A 19288-nucleotide genomic window follows, 5' to 3' on the forward strand; every position below is an offset into this window, starting at 1 on the left:
TCCATCCATTTTCTGAGGTAAGATTCATACCCAGGGAAGCCACCCATTTTCTGAGGTAAGGTTCATACCCAGGGAAGCCACCCATTTTCTGAGGTAAGATTCATACCCAGGGAAGCCATCCATTTTCTGAGGTAAGATTTATACCTACGGAAGCCAGACATTTTCTAATACTTATATTCAAGAGTGGCAGTCATTTTCTTAGGTTATAGTTATACCCAGGGTAGAGAGACATTTTTTCTGAGGTAATAGTATACCCAGGCCACGGAGTCTGCCAATTACTGAGATAAAAATCATACCCGGGGTGCCATCCATTTTCTTAGGTCAAACTCAGAGGAGACAGGTATTTTCTGAGGTAAAAGTTATATCCGGGGTGCCAGCAATTTTCTGAGGGAAAATTCATACCCAGGCCAGGGACCTGGCCATTTTTATATGATAATCATAACCAGGTGATACAGACATTTATGAGGTAAAAGTCACACCAGGGGAGCCAGACATTTCCTCAGGTAACAGTTATATGTAGACCAGGGAGTCATACCCAGGGAAGCCATACATTTTCTAATTGTTACAGTATACAGAGGTCTGCTAGACATTTCTTCTGTAATAATTATACCCAGAGGAGCCATCCATTTTCTGAGGTAAAAGTCGCACCCAGGGGTACCAGCCATTTTCTGAGGTAACTGTTATACCCGTCCCACGTCCAGACATTCTCTGACTATATACCTAGAAAAAGCAATATGGAACTGTTAGAGGCAGCAACTTATCACTGAAATAATATTACTAAACAGTAATGGCAACAACTCCTTTTTTGAGATAATAGTCAGACCCAGCCAAGGACGCCATTTTGTGGAATACTTCATATAACATTCCTGTTCTCTATGTTAGGGGCAGCCATGTGTGGGTTATGCGATGCTATAACTTGTTAAATACGACCTGTCCACTGACATAAAGGACTTAATTCCACAAAGGACTCTAGGCGGACTCTGTGTGAGAACCTTACAATCTGGTCTCCATAAACATGGCCGTCTTCTCTTCTCGCATCCAGCCCTCCCGGGGACATGATCCCAGCTGCTGTTTTCCCCCTGGTAACCTGAACGCCTTTGGTGTACTTTGTCTCTAGGCCGAGCATCTGTCAGCGTCCGGTGGTGACAGCAGTGTGACAGAGCAGCGGCGCCTTCATTCAGCTCCCGTGAGTGGGTGCAGCAAGATGGCGGCGCTGGGGCTCGTCCTTCATGTGGGGCTCCTGGCCTGGTGTGTGTTCGGGGTCTGGCAGAATGTGCTCATCACCAGCTTGTCGCAGGGACACGGGGCCCACACGTACGGGGGCAGGTGGAAGTATCTGACCTTCCTTAACCAGGTGAGAGATGATCTGACAGGACCCTGCATGCTTCTTTACCCATCCCCCAGTATTGGGGCCTATTCACACCAGCCGGCTCCATTGTGGTGTGCACATTATTATGTGTGTTGTGTCAGGGTAGCTCATCCATTTTAATGCATTGCCTATTGCACTATTTTTTTTGTAATATAAATATATATATATATATATATTACAAAAAAATGGTGCAATAGGCAATGCATTAAGATATATATTAAATACATATATATATATATATATATTTTATATTGCAGTGCACTGCAATGTAGTGTGTTAGAGGGTGATTGTAACGCAGGTGCATTGTGGGGATGCCCAGTCCGGGGCGAGGAGGTGATGCCCGGGGCGAGGAGGTGATGTCCGGGGGGGGGGGGGGTTATGCCCGGGGCGAGGAGGTGATGCCCAGTCCGGGGCGAGGAGGTGATGCCCGGGGGGGGGGGGTTATGCCCGGGGCGAGGAGGCGATGCCCAGTCGGGGCGAGGAGGCGATGCCCAGTCGGGGCGAGGAGGCGATGCCCAGTCCGGGGCGAGGAGGCGATGCCCAGTCCGGGGCGAGGAGGCGATGCCCAGTCCGGGGCGAGGAGGCGATGCCCAGGGCGAGGAGGCGATGCCCAGGGCGAGGAGGCGATGCCCAGGGCGAGGAGGTGATGCCCAGTCCGGGGCGAGGCGGTGATGCCTGGGGCGAGGAGGCGATGGCTGGGGCGAGGAGGTGATGCCCAGTCCGGAGCGAGGAGGCGATGGCCGCTCACGGGGGTAGGCAGGCCCCGGACTCACACTTTGTAGTAATGTCCATTACCATTCTATGTGCTCTGCCTTGCCATTCATTGTGAAGTCACCCCGGTGTACCCGTCTGACCCACCTACGCAGCAAAGACCCTCCACACAGGGTAATGCCCTGCTGACAGTTACAGTGCTCTGCGATGCTGAAAACGGCGCATGCACTTTTCAGAGGCTAAGTTAATCTCTTTAGGGAAAAAATAAATGCGCATGATTTTGCAGGGGGCAAAAGTGCATTTTATTTACCCCCCCCCCCCTACACACAGCACTCCGCAGAGCATTTCGCCCACGATCAGGGGTATAATGGTCGGGCTTCTGCAGACAAGCCCCACAGCTTTCTGCCTGTACTTTTATATACGGGCTGTCAGTTGGAAAGCTGCAGGGATTGTGAATGAGCTACGAAAATGCTCATCAGTGTCCTCACAGTTCGTTAAGATCTACAAGCCATTTGCCTTGATGGATGATGGGATTTGTAGTTCTCTCATTCACAGATTCCTATGAATGACACAGCTGTGTAGGAGGAGCCCCTGATAGCTATGCTGTTTTCAGAATGTGACGCAGGATCTCCTGCCCACAGTCACAGCTGGAGCATGTTACACGTTACATCCTAAATATGGGGGTAGCATGTAACATGCTCCAAAAGATGATTTTTGGCCAGATTCCCAAAAGAGTTACGCCGGTGTATCTGTAGAAATTCCCGCCGCCGTATCATTGTTTTTTTATTCGCAAAACAAGATACGCCGGAATTAGGCTAGGATCCGACTGGTGTAAGTCACTTACACCGTCGGATCCTAAATGCAATACAATGCTGACCGCTAGGTGGCGTTTACGTTCAGGTCTCATTTGACTATGCAAATGAGCCTGATACGCTGATTATCGAACAAATTTGCGTTGCGTAGTCATCGCGTACGTTGTTTCCGTAAGCGTAAGGTTACCCCTGCTATATGAGGGGTAACCTTACGCCAGTCCGCCGTATGCCATGTTAAGTATGGCGTCGGGTCTGCGTCGGCTTTTTCCGTCGGTTACGTCGTTTTCCTAAGTCGTTCTTGAATAAGACTTTATGTCAATGACGCTCACGTCGGCGTCATTGACGTTTTCCGTCGTGAGCTGGAGCATGCGCACTGGGCTATTTTTCAGCCCGGCGCATGCGCAGTTCAATCGGCACGGGGACGCGCTTAATTTGAATACAAGCCGCCCCCTTTGAATTACGCGGCCATACGCCGGGCCATTTACACTACGCCGCCGCAAATTACGGAGCAAGTGCTTGAGGAATACAGCACTTGCTCCAGTAAGTTGCGGTGGCGTAGTGTAAATGGCTTACGCTACGCCAACTCTACGAGAATCTGGCCCTTTATCCTTTAAAGGCTCACTCCACCATGTTGCATCCCCCATCCAGTGACCGCTGTCGCTTTTGAAATTTGCACAACTGTGCATGTTGACATTCATTTACAAAGATCTATGAATGAATGAACTACAAGTCTCATCTGCCACCACGGCAGACTTACTTTTCCTTTTTTTTTTTTTCGTTTTTTTTTAGTTTTAGAAAAGTTTATTGAAAAGCAGTACAGTACATTTCATGAGCCTTTTCAATGGAACACCAGTACAGTGGTTGGCACACTTGTAGTCCACCTAAATATCCCAGACATTGAGCTGGAGGAAGAGTCTGCAGATGCCTGGCTCTGCACCTATGATCCACCCATCATGGTTGCAATGAAAAAAAATGTCCCTGGGCATACACTACGCCCAACAATTGACTTCTGTCGAGCAGAGACAGCCGCATGCTGATCAAAATTCAAAAAGTCGTTTCTGTACTACTTTTTGCGAAATCGGCCCGTGATTTACATTGACATTTGTGCAGAAACTGCACACAGATGTCGCTATAATCGCGGCCGACAAGCGGGAGTGAAATTGTGCGAGTTCAGCTGAACTTGCACGGTTTCACTCCCGCAGCTCAGTGTGAACCTGGGTGAAAGAAAATATTAACTTGTGACTGATCAGCCCCCATTCTTTCTGAGAATGGGGGCTGCACACTTGTACACCCCCATGTGTAGCGTATTCAGGTAGTTTTGGTCCGCAAAGCAGTGACAGCATTTGTAGGCCAAGTTTCTATTAGCTGTTGCACTTTGCTTTGTGTTGTTGCAAGCCAAGAAGACTTTAAACCTTGCCCTATTGGTTTTATCAACTGTTCTATATCTGATCTCGCTTGTACCCTAGTCACACAAAGCTGACTGCTTACACTTGGTCTTTACCCCCTAGAAAATCTTTATGGTCCTCAAAGGAGAGGGTAAAAAGGAAATTTAGACATAACATTTTACTGCAAGTCATCAAATATTGAATCCTCCGGTGGAAGGTCAATATGAATAGATACCAGAATGCTGGTTATGTAGCAAGGTGTACAACCATCATTAAAGCCAGGAAAATTCAATGCACACAACCTGTATTGTAGGTCTGGATTAAATGGTCTATGTGATTTTTGACAGTGCGATTTTCACACGATTTTACGTGCCGCATATGGCAGCCAATTCACTTGAATGGCGACGGAAAATAAGCTTCTGCTCCTTTTTGGGTGACAAGCTTCATGTGATTTGCTGTACGACTATTGCAGCACAATTGCATCATGGTTGGGGTAACATTGGAGGATAATGGCACCCCAAACATGCACTGTGCATTGTTGTGCTGCAATTGACAAGCGATTTGGAATCACAGGCAGAATCATAGCGATTCTGCCCATGATTCCAAATTGCGAAGTGTGAATGGAGTCAAGGGTCGAAGTGTTGCTCATGGTCTTTGTGTAGGACTTCCTTTTTGCCCAGGTTCACACTGAGCTGCGGGAGTGAAGCCGTGCGAGTTCAGCTGAACTCGCACAATTTCACTCCTGCTGGTCAGTCCCGGTTTCTGCACAGGTTTCTGTCTGGTTTCTGCACAGGTTTCTGTCTGGTTTCTGCACAGGTTTCTGTCTGGTTTCTGCACAGGTTTCTGTCTGGTTTCTGCACAGATTTCTGTTCGGTTTCTGCACAGATGTCAATGTAAATCGCGGGCCGAAATCGCAAAAAGCAATAGAGAAACTACTTTTTGAAATCGGTGCATCGCTGCAGATGCGTCATCGCACCGATTTAGGGCGGTACCATTGCCAGTGCAACAGATCGTCATTGATCGTCTGTGGATCGGCACACCACACGATTTGCGGATTGAGCCCATAGGAAAGGCCGTGGCTTTGGCCTAGCTCGAGCGGCGGCCATCTTGGTACACCCGACGACGGCCTAGGTGAGCTCCCTAGAGTGCGGGCTGACGTGGGGAGATGTGGACATTACAGTGGGGACTATATATGGTGGTGATCCAAAAAATGATCCAATCCGTGACTCTGATCCGAGGAACAATCCGAACCATGAGTTTTTTGATCCATTGCACCCCTAATTGCCGGTGACTTGTCCTTAAGCTTCCCCTAACGGGGAAGTTCCTTCAAGCACTGCGCAGGTGCAAACTTGCCGACGGAAATCTCCGAATCTCGCCCGGCATCCAGGCTCATTCTTTAACATCCCCGTGGATTGGAGGATGTTAAAAAAAAAAAAAAAAAGAGCCAGGAGGCCGAGCGAGCCGTCCGAGCGCAGCGAGCCGTCCGAGCGCAGCGAGGACGTGAGGCCGACTGGCCACTTACCTCGAAATCCACGTCGCCCTGGATGCCGGCCGAGGTTCGGAGATTTCCGTCGGCAAGTTTGCGCCTGCGCAGTCCTTGAAGGAACTTTCCCGTTAGCCGGAACGATCTCTGCATATCAGATTGCGCCTGCGCAGGAACTTCCACGATAGCCGGAACCAGCTCGGCAGATCACCGGCAAATGCCGCCAATTTGACATGTCAAATCGCACCCGTGTGAACCAGGGCTAAGATTGTGTTTATGGTTTTAAAGCTGCAACTATTGGCCCCCCGTTCACATTATTGTGTAGCGGGAATTGGCATTCCCGCTACACAATTTTATGCACACTGTCGCCTTTATCAATAAAGTACTTTTATCGGGAGGACGCGTTGCTGACTCTTCATCTTATAGTCTATGTGCGTTTGTCACCCCAAAAGATGCTCCTGCACTTATGATGGCACCCAAATGCATGTTGTACTGCGATTGCCAATGCGATTTTTTTTTTTTTTTTTTTTTTTTTTTTTTTTTGAATCGAGGGCTGTCATGGACCTTGGAATGCGGAAGTGTTCCTCCTTGAAATCTGTTACACAGTGGGGGGTCTTCTGCTCTGTCTTAAGGCTCCAGACGGCTCCATTGTTCTGTGTCTGGCTATTGTGTACATTGATTGCCCCCTGGGGCTTCTGTCTCATTACACATAGCAGTCCTTCTACTCAAGCTATCGGACCAATCCCTGCTGAACCCATTTTCAAGTCCTCATTTGCATTGGTAAGAGGACCTGAAGGAGAACTACACGTACTTTACAATTGACCAATAGGAAAGCGGTTGTTGGGGGCGGGATGTTCCAAATTCTGTATAAAAGTGTGTTGTGTGCTTCCAATAAGGCTGCATTCACACCTCGGCGTATATACGCCTGAAGCACGACGCTCGTGCCGCTGGAGGGGCGAATTTCCATTGATGTCTATGAGATGGTTCACATCTCACGCCGTACGCCTGCCGCCTGAAAACAAGTCCCGGACCGTTTTTTTTCAGGCGGCTTTCGGCGTTCGGCATTGACATCAATGTAAATGTCTTGTTAAACAAATCGCGGCAAAATATGCCGTGTACGCCACGTTGTAGTGTGAATGCAGCCTAAAGGTCTTCCTGTTTGAACTTACATACAGCCTGCCTGGTGTTTGTTCTAATGGATTCCGAACGGCACATAGCTGTAGTTCGGATCCCGGAGCCTTGGATGACCGAACCCTCAGACGTTGCGATCTGCAAGCTGACTCAATAGTAGCAGAGGAGTGTCGGGGGAGCGGAAGCGAGCGAGCAAGGGTCTCGTTACACGGGCCAAAATGCAGCCCGCGATTCCAAATTGCGAAGTGTAAATGTGCTCATTCCTATACATAAGATTCTTCTTCGCCCTCTTCTAGTTGCCAGCGTTGCGATATACATGTTTATACCGCCCAGCGCGCCATATAGCTGCAGCAGATGTCTGCCTCTCATGGAGGATTTTTTTACAGGCTGCCTGTGGAAGTTGTGCCTCTTCTTGCACCTAAATGGCAGAGTCCCATGTACCAGAGCTGAATGCCCAGTGTGCATGAGGCCTTGGGCTGTATGCATTAAATAGACAGGATGCAGAAGAGAATATACAGATCCTGGAACTTGGGAAACCTGCCAGTGTAATCTTTGAACGCTGTTCTCTTTGTAGGTGAGCCTCGCTTTCTGCCATAATTGACTTGACAAATGGATGTGGAGGATGGCCGATAATGGATGTGGTGTGTTTGGATGTCTAGATCTTTGTTGTTCCAAGGTCTTTTTCCACTGAGTTCTAACATTTCATCCTCAGCAGCTGGTCCCATCTTACCATAATACACTGAGAAATGAACTGCTCTTTACACCTGCATCTAATCCTCTTCTGCAGGCCTGGCGCAGGGACCTGTCTCCTTTAGTTGATTTGTAATGTAATATCTGATGCCGGGAGAATTTAAGGAATCCGAGAGATGCGAATCATCTGTCGGCTTTTGCAGTGGTAGTGCTCAGCGGACAAAACCGCATAAAACAGCTTTTTATGTAATGTTAGTTGGATAACTAACTGCTGCAATTGCTGACCTTTTTAGAGCTGGTTAGCCCCAGAATCATGCATTATCACATGGCTGCTGTTGTGTGATGTGCGGCGCTGATCTGCTACTTCTTGAAATGTCAGAAAAGTGACAGTTCATTCAGTTCTTTTGGCCGCAGTGCGATGGATTAGTTGAAGCATGAGGTGTCAACTGCTGTGATAGGAAAGAAGGATTTTTTGCCTTGTCTGTGGGCTGGGCAAGGGCACCCAACACAGCGCAATGCATCTGGTGTGGACAGGCCCTTAAAGGCAAAGAAACATGAATATTTAGGGCCAGATCCACAAACGAATTACGCCGGCGTATCTATGGATACGCCGCGTAATTTCAAAGTTCCCCTGTCGTATCTGTGTTTTGTATCCACAAAACAAGATACGATTGAATCTGGGCTCGATCCAACAGGCGTACGTCTTACTACGCCGTCGGATCGTAGGTGCATATTTACGCTGGCCGCTAGGTGGTGTTTCCGTCGAATTACGCGTCGAGTATGCAAATAGCTAGATACGGCTTTTTTACGTCGTTTCCGTAAGGCTTTTTTCGGCGTATAGTTACCCCTGCTATATGAGGCGTATCTTATGTTAAGTATGGCCGTCGTTCCCGCGTTGAATTTTGAAAATGTTACGTCGTTTGCGTAAGTCGTTCGCGAATAGGGCTTTGCGTAGAATGACGTCACCGACGTAAGCATTGGCTTGCTCTGGTTTAATTTCGAGCATGCGCACTGGGATACCCCCACGGGAAAAAAAAAACGTAATTTACGTCGGGTCAAGACATATTTACATAAAACACGCCCCCATCACATTAATTTGAATTGCGCGCCCTTACGCCGCCTAAGTTACGCTACGCCGCCGTAAGTTACGGCGGAAATTCTTTCAGGATACAAAAAAAAACGAAGTTACGGCGGCGTAGCTACGCCGGACGGAGGAATGCGCCGCGCTACGTGGATCTGCCCCTTAATGTTTAAAATGTACTAAGTGAAGCTACCTGCAGCCATTATCTGAAGGAAGGCCCCTTTCACACGAGAGGTCCGATCGGGGCCCACATGTCTGTTTTTCAGCTGGACCCTCCATTCTCCTGTATGGGCAGTTGGATGTTAATGGACTTGTGCCTGTTTACACCCAGCTACCTCCGGGTCTCCGGATCGGAGGGCAGTCAGGTGTAAAGAATGGCTGGTCTGTTTACATCCGGCTGCCCATAGAGCAGACCGGGCTGTGTCCGCTCAGCTCAGGAGCCAAACCGGATCCGGCCCACGTGAAAGGGACCTTACTCTGACTTCTGAGTCCTTACATGCACAACATTCACACATGTATTGTCCCACTTATTATTTTTATTTAATTTTTTTACATTTTAACAATCCCTTCATGAACATTATCAAGTTGTGTTTATTTATTTTTTTCTGCAGGTTCTTCAGGCAGTGTTCTTTGGCGTCTGTGTGACATGCGACCTTGTCCAGCTGTGCTTCTCCGTTAGGAATCCATTATGCGCCTTCCTAACTCGGTTAAAAGACACTGCCTTCGCTACGCTGGTGTTCCCAGTCAGTGTGGTGGGTATTTATTACTTTTTAGAAAAAAAATTGTTTCTGAGGGGTTGATGTATTAAAACTGGGGGCTGCAAAATCTTCTGCAGCTGTGCAGAGAAACCAATCAGCTTCCGTTTTTTTTTTATTTATTTTTTTTTTCCAAGCTTAATTGAACAAGATGAAGTTAGAATAGTTGCACCCTCCAGTTTTAGTAAATCCACCTTACAGCTTTCTACAGACTTCTTGATTTCTCCACTGAGACGATTAAGTGTGTCTATAACTCTATACTGGTGGTTGGTAATTGTCGCAGGTTTGATAAAGCTGCAATATTGCTCTTTTTAACCCAAGTGTCACTTCTCCACCTCCTGATATAAACCAGGGAACAATGTAAACTTGACACTTCAGAGCTCAGATATGATAGGAAAGCATTCCATAAATGATGCAAATGAATTGGCCACTGTGCAACTCAGCTGGATGGGTTAACCACTTGCTTACTGGGCACATAAACCCCCTTTGTGCCCAGGCGAAATTTCAGCTTCCGGCACTGCGTCGCTTTAACTGACATTTGCGCGGTCGTGCGACGTGGCTCCCAAACAAAATTTACGTCCTTTTTTTCCCACAAATAGAGCTTTCTTTTGGTGGTAATGATCACCTCTGCGGTTTTTATTTTTTGCGCTATAAACAAAAAAAAATAGCGACAATTAAAAAAATATATATATATTTTTTACTTGTTGCTATAATATCCCAATTTTCTTTTTTTTTTTTTTAAACAATTTTTTTTCTCAGTTAAGGCCGATACGTATTTTTCAACGTATTTTTGTAAAAAAAATCGCAATAAGCTATAGCGCCTACAAAATGGGGAACAGAATTATGATTTTTTTTTTTTTTACTAGTAATGGCGGCGATCTGCAATTCTTCTTTTTTTTTTTTTTTTTTTTTTTTATTGGGACTGCGATATTGCGGCGAACGTATCGGACACTTTTGACACAAATTTGGGACCATTCACATTTATACAGCGATCAGTGCTATAAAAATGCACTAATTACTGTATAAATGTGACTGGCAGGGAAGGGGTTAACACTAGGGGGTGAGGAAGGGGTTAAATGTGTATCCTGGGTGTGTTCTAACTGTGTGGGGGGAGGGGGGTGACTGGGGGAGGTGACCGATGATGTGTCCCTATGTACAAGGGACACAGATCTGTCTCCTCTCCTCTGACAGCACGTGGAGCTCTGTGTTTACACACAGAGCTCCACGTCCATTGTTCCCGACGATCGTGTGTACCCGGCGGACATCGCGGCCGCCAGGTACACGCATCGGCTCCCCAGCAATGCGCCGGGACAGTGTTTACCTGCTGCGCGCCCCCCCAGAGGCGCGCGCGGGTAATGCTTTTAAAAAGACGTCCACTTGGCACTTGAGAGCCGCGCTGTTGACATCCTTTGTCAATAGCGTGGGTCTCAAGTGGTTAAGGAGGTGCATCCCTCCTCAGATCAGGGAATCTGGTACTACACAAAGAAAACAGAAAGGATGCAAATGCCTAGTGCATTACCTCCAGCACTTTATTAAGTGATTAATAAATACAAATCATACTCCCAAAACAACATGGAATAGTGGCATGTCAAAACGATAGAGTCCAGAAATCCACCTTCCAACCTCATGGAATTGTGCGGATACCAGAACCAGCTTTACGTGTTTCAGAGCAACAACATTTTGAAGGTCAGTCCCACAAAACGCATAAGCTGGTTCTGTCATCCTCACAATTCCATGAGGTTGGAAGGCAAACTTCTGGACTTGTATTTTTTTTAATCCCTTAATTATTGTGCTGGATGTAATGCACTAGGCAATTGCACCCTTTTTGTTGTTTGTCCACCACCTTCTGATATGTCCTTTCCTGTGAAGATACTTGGAAATAGTGTAATGACTCCGATGCCCTGTAATAATGGTTAATTGAAGACTAGATGGCATCTGAAGAACTGGGGTAGGAGACAGGAAGACACAATATAGGAAAAGATACAATCTCAGAATTCCTCAACCAGTCAATGGGATGGACAATTGGAGTGAAATAATCTGTCATCTAATTGCCATTTAGATCTCCTTTTCAGTGAAAATTTAAAATTAATTGGTTTTCTATAGCAACAGCTGTGCTTTGCTCAGTTTTTTTTTGCTCTGGTTTTTTATAAACCAGCAACTATGAATCTCAAGCATTAAGTGTTAGGTGCAGCTTCTTGATATTCTATGGTCTGTATTGTATGTATGAAATTACAAATAACGAACACTGTGTTCCTCTCTAGTTTGTAGTCACTTCATTCTGGAGTCTTTATGTGTATGATCGGGAGCTTGTGTATCCAAAGGTATTGGACAGCATCATTCCAGAATGGCTGAATCACACAATGGTAAGGAGGCTTTGTTCTGATCATGGGTCCCTCTGCTAACTAAGCGAGCTGATCATTTCCATTGACTTGGCTGTTTTGGTCTTGGTGCAGTGTCGGCTAATAATATATATTGCATTATTTTCCAGCACACCGTTATCCTTCCTCTGGTGCTCATTGAGGTATTTGCCTATTCTCACCAGTATCCTGGCAGGAAAAGTGGACTTGGCTTGCTGGCTCTGTTTGCCTTGGCGTACTTATCATGGTAAGTATCTAAAAGATGTTCAGGAATTGGTGTAATTGTAAAACTGCACAGACTGGGGTAGATTCAGATAGATTATGCGGATCTAAATATCCGCTAATCTATCTGATTTACGATCCGCCGTCGCAAATTTGAGAGGCTGGTGCAGTATTCAGAAAGCACTTGCCTCGAAACTTGCGCCGGCGGATCGGAAATCCCCCGGCGGAATTCAAATTCCGCGGCTAGGGGGAGTGTAGTATTTAAATCAGGCGCGTCCCCGCGCCACGTCATTGGTTTCGGCGTGAACGTAAATTACGTCCATCCGTTTTCGCGACCGACTTACGCAAACAACGTAAAAATTCAAAACTCGGTGCAGGAACAACGTCCATCCTTAACATTGGCTGCGCCTCCTACTAGCAGGAGCAACGTTACGACGAAAACGACTTACGCAAACGACGTAAAAAACTACCGCCAGGCGCACGTACGTTTGTGAATCGGCGTAAGTAGGTAATTTGCATACTCTACGCTGAAAACTACGGGAGCGCCACCTAGCGGCCAGCGTGAGAATGCACCCTAGGATACGACGGCGTAAGAGACTTATGCCAGTCGTATCTTGGGCTAATGTCGGCGTATCTAGCTTTCTGAATACAGAAAGTAGATACGCCGGCGCAGATTTGAATTTACGCGGCGTATCTATGGATACGCCGGCGTAAATTCTCTCTGAATCTACCGCACTGACTTTAGACCAGGGGTGCCCAACCAGAGGCCCGGGGGTCACATGTGAGAAGTGCACCTGTGGGTTACCTGCACTGAGCCATAGACTTCCTGTAAGTTTAGTGTGCTGAGAGTAGAGTGGACGGCAATCCACCCGCTCCGCTCATTGTGGCCGCGACGGGTTACCAAGTCACTTAAGTGGCCCTTGCTCTTCAAAAGGTTGGGCACCCCTGCTTTTAGACGTTATCGAATCATTCTCGTACATTGCACTGTGAGAGTTTATAGCATTTCTTGCTATGGGCAGAAAGAAAAAATACTCTTCTGTTCCAATGATAAAGACCAGTATTCATTCTTGCACGATGACTATGGAGGAAAGTTGTGATAAAATGGCCACCTTCACGGTTATAATCCCTTTAGCAGCACAATTTTATGAATTATTGGCAATGCTTTTATTCTTATTCTGCCCCAGAGACTCACTTTTTAATTTTCATTGCTCCTATTTTCCTTACAGCACTTCCCTGAACTTCTGGCCAGAAGTGTGCACTGTTTATATCATTCAGCAGTCAGGTGGTTTACTGCATTGGGACTACAAGTCCTATGATTTCCTGTGCTGCCGCCCTTTAAATACTTGGGCACAAGCACTCGTGCTAAAGGAGAATTTCACCTTTGGGAACATGTTACATGTTCCGTCCAATTTTAGGATGGACCATGTTCCCAGTGCTGCAGCCGCTGCCTGTAGCAGCAGTACGGGGAAAAGTTCCCAGTACTAGCTGCCACTGTTTTGAAAAACAGTGCGGCCCTGAGGGGCTCCGCCCAAATGGCTGCGTCGTTCAGACGCACATCTCAGTGTGTCTGAATGAACTACAAGCCCTGACATCCTTGGCGACTGTCGGCTTGTAGTTCTCAATAAACTACGACGCTGTGTATCACTATGGTAGTTCATTGAGTGTTCTTGTCAGGGATTATCCGATTGTGCGTACGGGATGCCCTGTAGAGGTAAGCCCATACACTGACAGTATGCAGGAGACCTGCATAGCATTAGCGATCTGATTGCTGGTACAATGCTTTCCAGACTTTTTTTTTTTTTATTATAATTTTAAAGTGAACTTATCCTTTACCTTCTCTTGGTTGCTTTGTGGTGCCCGTCAGCACAAAGTCCAGGCTGTAAGGGGACATGTGAGGGTTGTTTCCTAGTGAGTATTGAAAGGTTGAAATATCTGCTTTTGCTGTGGGTGTTGCTGAGCAGATGCAGTAAACTGTTACTCTGAGTTCTGTTATGTTGGGGTGGAATATTCTATAGCAAAGCAGCTTAAAGCTGAGCTCCACCCAAAAGTGTAAGCTCTGCTTATCGAACGCCCCCCCGGCCACATTTCAGGGGGGAGCGGGTACCTGTTTTTGACAGGTACCCACTTGCACTTCTGGGTGATCTCACCTGTGAGATCACCCGAAAGTTCAGCCCTCCTTACCCCGCCGCCTGGCTATTCACAAGGCTCATTGCGCTTCGCACATGCACAGTAGGGAACCGGCTTCACTGTCGGTTCCCGTTACAAACAATGGCGGCGGCAGCAGCGCCCGAGAGCCGATGGAAAAAATCAGCTGGGGTGGTGAAGACACTGCGGGATCCCTGGACAGGCCCCCTCCTCCTTCCCCATTCAGCCGAGATGTCGGCAGCAGCATCCGAGAGCCGATTGGAAAATCGGCTCGGGTGAGGACACCGCTGGATTCCTGGACCGGTAAGTATCTTAATATTAAAAGTTTGTAGCTGCTGTCTTTTATTTTTTTCTGAAGGGGTCTTTATCTTCTCTTTATTTTGTATACTAATACCTACCAATCTCTCTGCAGGGTCCTATGGGTGCATCATGCAGCTGATATCTGGGTGTATCCCATCCTTGCTAAGCTGGACCCTATAGGAATGACGGTGTTCTTTGTGTCAAGTTTTCTCGTCATGGTTCCCTTCTACTATATAGGAGAGTTCTTGAATCAATGGCGTTGGGGTAAGTTATTGTTGATATGCATAGCTGTCTTCACAGTGTGTGTGTGTTGTTTTTTTTTTTTTTTTTGTATGCATGTGTGTGTGTATATATATATATATATATATATATATACTGTTTCATAAAAACTTCCTTACAGCAATTAGAGTAGGTTTGCATCTCTGCACCTGGGGAATGTGCGCAAAATTAAATGCGTAGCCGACCTGCAGAGAAATGCACTGCAGATGCATGAGGGTACCATTCATTTTTAATAGTGCCCCTGTGTCAGTATCTGTGGCATTTTTTTCACAACTGCCAAACTACATGGTGCTGCAGCTGCATGCGGCTCAATGCAGCGCAATTTAAAAGCTTGGGGGGGGGGGGGGCTTCTTTCCCCCACGTTGCTCACTTATCTGCCATTCAGGTCCCTTGACAGGGCAGTTACCAGGGACTGCTAACCCCTTGCTGTAAATGGCCACTTGCTGTTTGGTCCCCTACTATCCCCTGGGGATGATGTCATTCTTCTGAGAGATCCCAGACAGTGGACAGCCTATAGGAAGTGTTCATGTCATGCAGGCAGTAAATTGGACACCCATAGAAGAACTCAGCTAGATATAAACAGAAGAGGAAGAAAGATTGTGTTGCATGACTGACAATAGGTAAGTAAACAAAGGAGTTGTGTGTTTTTTTTTTTTTTTATCCAGAGGGGGTGGAAAGGGGGCTTTGGGTATCCTGAAGATGGGCTTTTAGAGTTTTTATTTATGTGTGTGTATTTTTATACGGTATATGATATGCCTTTTAGCTATCTGAAGTGATAACCTATGCCATTTTACTCCACAGGATCTCGTCGACCATCTAAAAGGAGGAGGAAAAAGAACCACTAAAGGCACTACTAATGATTCAGGGCTTTTATTGTTTATAGTTTTTATTTTTATTTTTTTTAATGATCCAATTATGTTTCCTCTGTTGCTGGCAGGGAAATACAACTACTTTAATCTTTTTTTTTTTTGCTGATTCGTACAGGCAAATCATTCTACATTTCGACGAGCGACCTTACATATTACTACTGTATTTTCATGGGATGCAGGCGATAAGATCAGTGATGGAAATTTTTTTTTTCCCAGGAGCACTTTTTTTTTCAGGACAGTTTATTGTATTTTTTTTTTTTTTTTTTTTTTTTTACCACTGCCTGCCAAGTGAGATTTAAAGAGTTACTTGATTATAAGCTCTGTTTACATGATGGGGACCCAAATATTGAAGGATGCACTGTCTAGCCATAGTCTGTTCTGTGGCTGTGCTGTCTGATGGAGGAGTAATGTCGGGGGGTGGTGCATCACTACAAGACTTGGAGAGGTTTTGGCGCTGTTTTCTGACATGGACTGTTTATAACAACTTTTATGTGACATCTTGTTGACTGTAGCATAGAAAGAAGGAGGTTTTTTGTTTGTTTGTTTTTTTTATTTTGCATTCCCGTCCATTATTGTCTGATATGTGACACTTCTACTGTTTTATGTGTTTTTTTGCTATTGAGTTAAATCTTTTAAGATTTAGATTTGTTCTGCCCTCTAGTGTCCAATCACAGTGTAGCTTTGCTCATAAAGTTTAAAGATGTTTGGCAAGTAAAAAGTTCTATATAGACGCTTATCACAGCAAAGGTGTGGTATTCGGCACAAATCGGTATGTCTTTGTCATAGGAATTGCCTGGTGCATGTTCCAAGAGATGTTTGCTTTCCTCACTTAAAGAGTACCTGTCCCTTTAACATAGTAACATTTTCTATCACCATATGCTTTACAAAAGATAGGTTGGTAGTCATGTATTTTTGGAGCCCTGTATTTACCAGCCTTACAGAACAGGTCCTCTTTAACATCAACACAAATATAATTGGATACCTGTTCTCCATGTTATCCCGTACATGTACTTCAGTGCACTGCAGGTTTATTTTCAAAGAGCATGCAAAAAACACCCTTGTTAACTGGTCAGAAGCATTTCTTCTTTTTTTTTTCTTTAAAGCGGTAGTAAACTGCTGAGGGGGGAAAAAAAAAACGCAAAAAAAATAAAAAAAGCTGCAAGACAATGGCATAATGTGCTAGTATGCATCTCGTACAACTGCTTTAATCTGCCTGCGGAGAGGTACTGCGGTTTTTATTCTTTACACAGCTTTAGCAAACATGCCAGATGGAACATTCCAATTGGTTAACAAACAAGTAATACAAATTTCACACAAGAAATTCAATTGGGTTACATCCCATTTTCAGGGTCCTGGATCATACTTGAGCAGTTTTGGTTGTTGAATGTAATTGCCTGTTAGACTTGACGCCCCTTTGCAAAGGGCTTTGGCATTGGCCAGGATAATATTTAATGAAGGAAATGTTGATTGTTTGTTGCATCCAGCCTTTGGTATGTACATAAACTCTTATAAATATCCTTAGTTGTCTTCTTATTTTATTCATTCATTTATACAGCGTGGACATGTAATGCAACACCAAATCGAATCGGAACTGCGTGTGTGTGTGTGTGTGTGTGTGTGTGTGTGTGTGTGTGTGTTTGTTTGTTTTTGTGTGTGTTTTTTTTTTTTTTTTATTTTTTTTTTTTTTATTATGATTCAAATGTCTTTTTGTGGGTATATGACATAACAGATGAATGCATAAACGGACCTGCTTGTTTTCAAACTCATCCCTCTTGTCCACCCTATGGTTGTTGGTGCCATTAGGCTGGGTTCACCCTGCTGCGACTTTGAATCCAATATCGCTGCGCGGCTTTATCGTGGCTTGCATACAACTCCTTTAACAGAACTCAATGCATGTCGTATTGAAATCGCACCAAAAGTAGTGCCAAGAATCTTTTTCTAAGTTGGAGCGACTTGAGTCGCACTGATTTAGAAAGGTTCCATTGGAGTTAATAGGGCGTGCCTTGTCATGTGACTTTGAAAGCGGCTGTAAACCCTGATTAAATTTTTATTTTTTTTCCCCCTAAATCACCTGCAAGACAAAGCCATAATGAGCTAGTATGACTAGCATACTAGCTCATTATGCATTACTTACCTTAGATCAAAGCCGTCCTCGTGTCCGCCTCTGGCCGCAGACATCTCTCCACAGATACCCGGAAGGTTACTTCCGGGTATCGCTGCTCCGGCGCTGTGATTGGCCGGAGCCGGCGAAGACGTCACTCCTCGCATGCCCTCGGGAGCTGGCAAATACGGCATTGCCGTTTTTATAAATGGGGGTTCTCACTGCGGCTGCGCCATTGACAACGGTATACACCTTTTGGCAAATATCTCAAACACCTACAGGTAAGCCTTGGACCCCTTTCACACTGAGGAGTTTTTCAGGCGGTACAGTGCTAAAAATAGCGCTGCTATCCCGCCTGAAAAACTCATGCACTGCATACTCAATGTGAAAGCCCGAGGGCTTTCACACGGAGGCGAAAGGGAGACCCCATGAGAGTAGGCGAACTAAGCCAGAAGGCCATGTCCACCCACTCCCAAGATGCTCAGGGCTGGCCTGAGGACTCGCACCCTACTAATCACACACAGTGACAAATAACATGCACCAAACAGAAAAGTACATAAAGTGACAAACACGGGGGTAAATTAAAGAGAGTGCAGGAGAAGAAAGATGAGGGAGAGTGAAAAGTGACCATCGTGCAATACGATGGCCGGCCCTCCGGCCATGAATCAAAAATTCCTCTGGTCCTAGCCAAAAGGCCCGGCCCTAGAGGCAGGTGTAAAAAAGGTAATATGGTTACGTGACCAAGGTGCCAAAAAGCAAAAGTGCCGGTAAAAACACCAGTGCAATTACGGCACCCTTGGACTGCCACTCCAGGGGCACATCACCATAGGCTTTTTAATGGACCCTGACCAACAGCCCGGACAGTCACAGCCCCCTTCCCTACTGGAAAGGCTCGAAAGCTCAGGGAGAGTGCCCTTAAGCCTCTTTCGCTCCCTACCTCAATTATAATCGGGAGGTACTAGCCGTATGGTATGACCCCCCCCCCCCCCCCCCTTAACAGTAGGGTGGGGTCGACGTTCCCTCTCGAGAAACTGGCAAGGTTAGGAACTGCATCAAATCCAGGCCAGAAGGCCAGGGACCCGGCCCTTCAGCTTCGACCTCATGTTTCTTCGTCCCGATCAGAAGGCCTTCACCTCCACACCAGCAGGTTTTGCATCCGCCATCCCTTTCCACCTCGCCGTGTACTGGGGACGGTTAGCATAGCGCCACCTCCTGGCAACTGATAAGAACAGATACTACACTTGATCTTAGCCAAAAGGCCGAGAATAATCTCTCCGCCATGCCCAAGACCAAATAGCTGTCCAAGGATGACAGGGACAAGATTGTAGACCTTTAACTGACTCAATAGGATTGTGCATATACAATTCACAAATAAACCAGTGAATGAAAACAAATGTTACCAAAGTAACTGTGTGTTTAAATAACCACTGTGTAAGAAAACAAAGTCCCAAACCTGAAGATGAAGAAGTTGGCCCAGATTCAGGTAGCAATTGCGCTTGCGTAACCATAGTTACGCAGCGCAATTGCTGACTTGCGCCGGCGTAATAAGTTCTCCTGATTCAGAGAACTCGTTACGCCGACTGCAGCCTAAAATCTGC

At 46.1% G+C, this 19288-nt stretch overlaps 1 protein-coding gene and 1 pseudogene across 1 annotated transcript; one reads left to right on the forward strand and one right to left on the reverse strand.

Annotated features, from left to right (window-relative positions):
- The first annotated feature begins 1085 nt into the window (after positions 1–1085).
- Positions 1086–17106, forward strand: LOC120918204 (androgen-dependent TFPI-regulating protein-like). Its single transcript, XM_040329695.1, has 6 exons — positions 1086–1354; positions 9274–9414; positions 11679–11780; positions 11906–12021; positions 14554–14705; positions 15522–17106. The coding sequence occupies exons 1-6, from the start codon at positions 1205–1207 to the stop codon at positions 15563–15565; spliced, it is 705 nt and encodes a 234-aa protein (XP_040185629.1). The 5' UTR covers positions 1086–1204; the 3' UTR covers positions 15566–17106.
- Positions 17107–18811: 1705 nt separating this feature from the next.
- On the reverse strand, positions 18812–18955 carry LOC120919670 (annotated as a pseudogene).
- Between the last annotated feature and the right edge of the window lie 333 nt (positions 18956–19288).

The sequence above is a fragment of the Rana temporaria genome, chromosome 12, assembly GCF_905171775.1.
Source record: "Rana temporaria chromosome 12, aRanTem1.1, whole genome shotgun sequence".
Taxonomy (NCBI): Eukaryota; Metazoa; Chordata; class Amphibia; order Anura; family Ranidae; genus Rana; species Rana temporaria.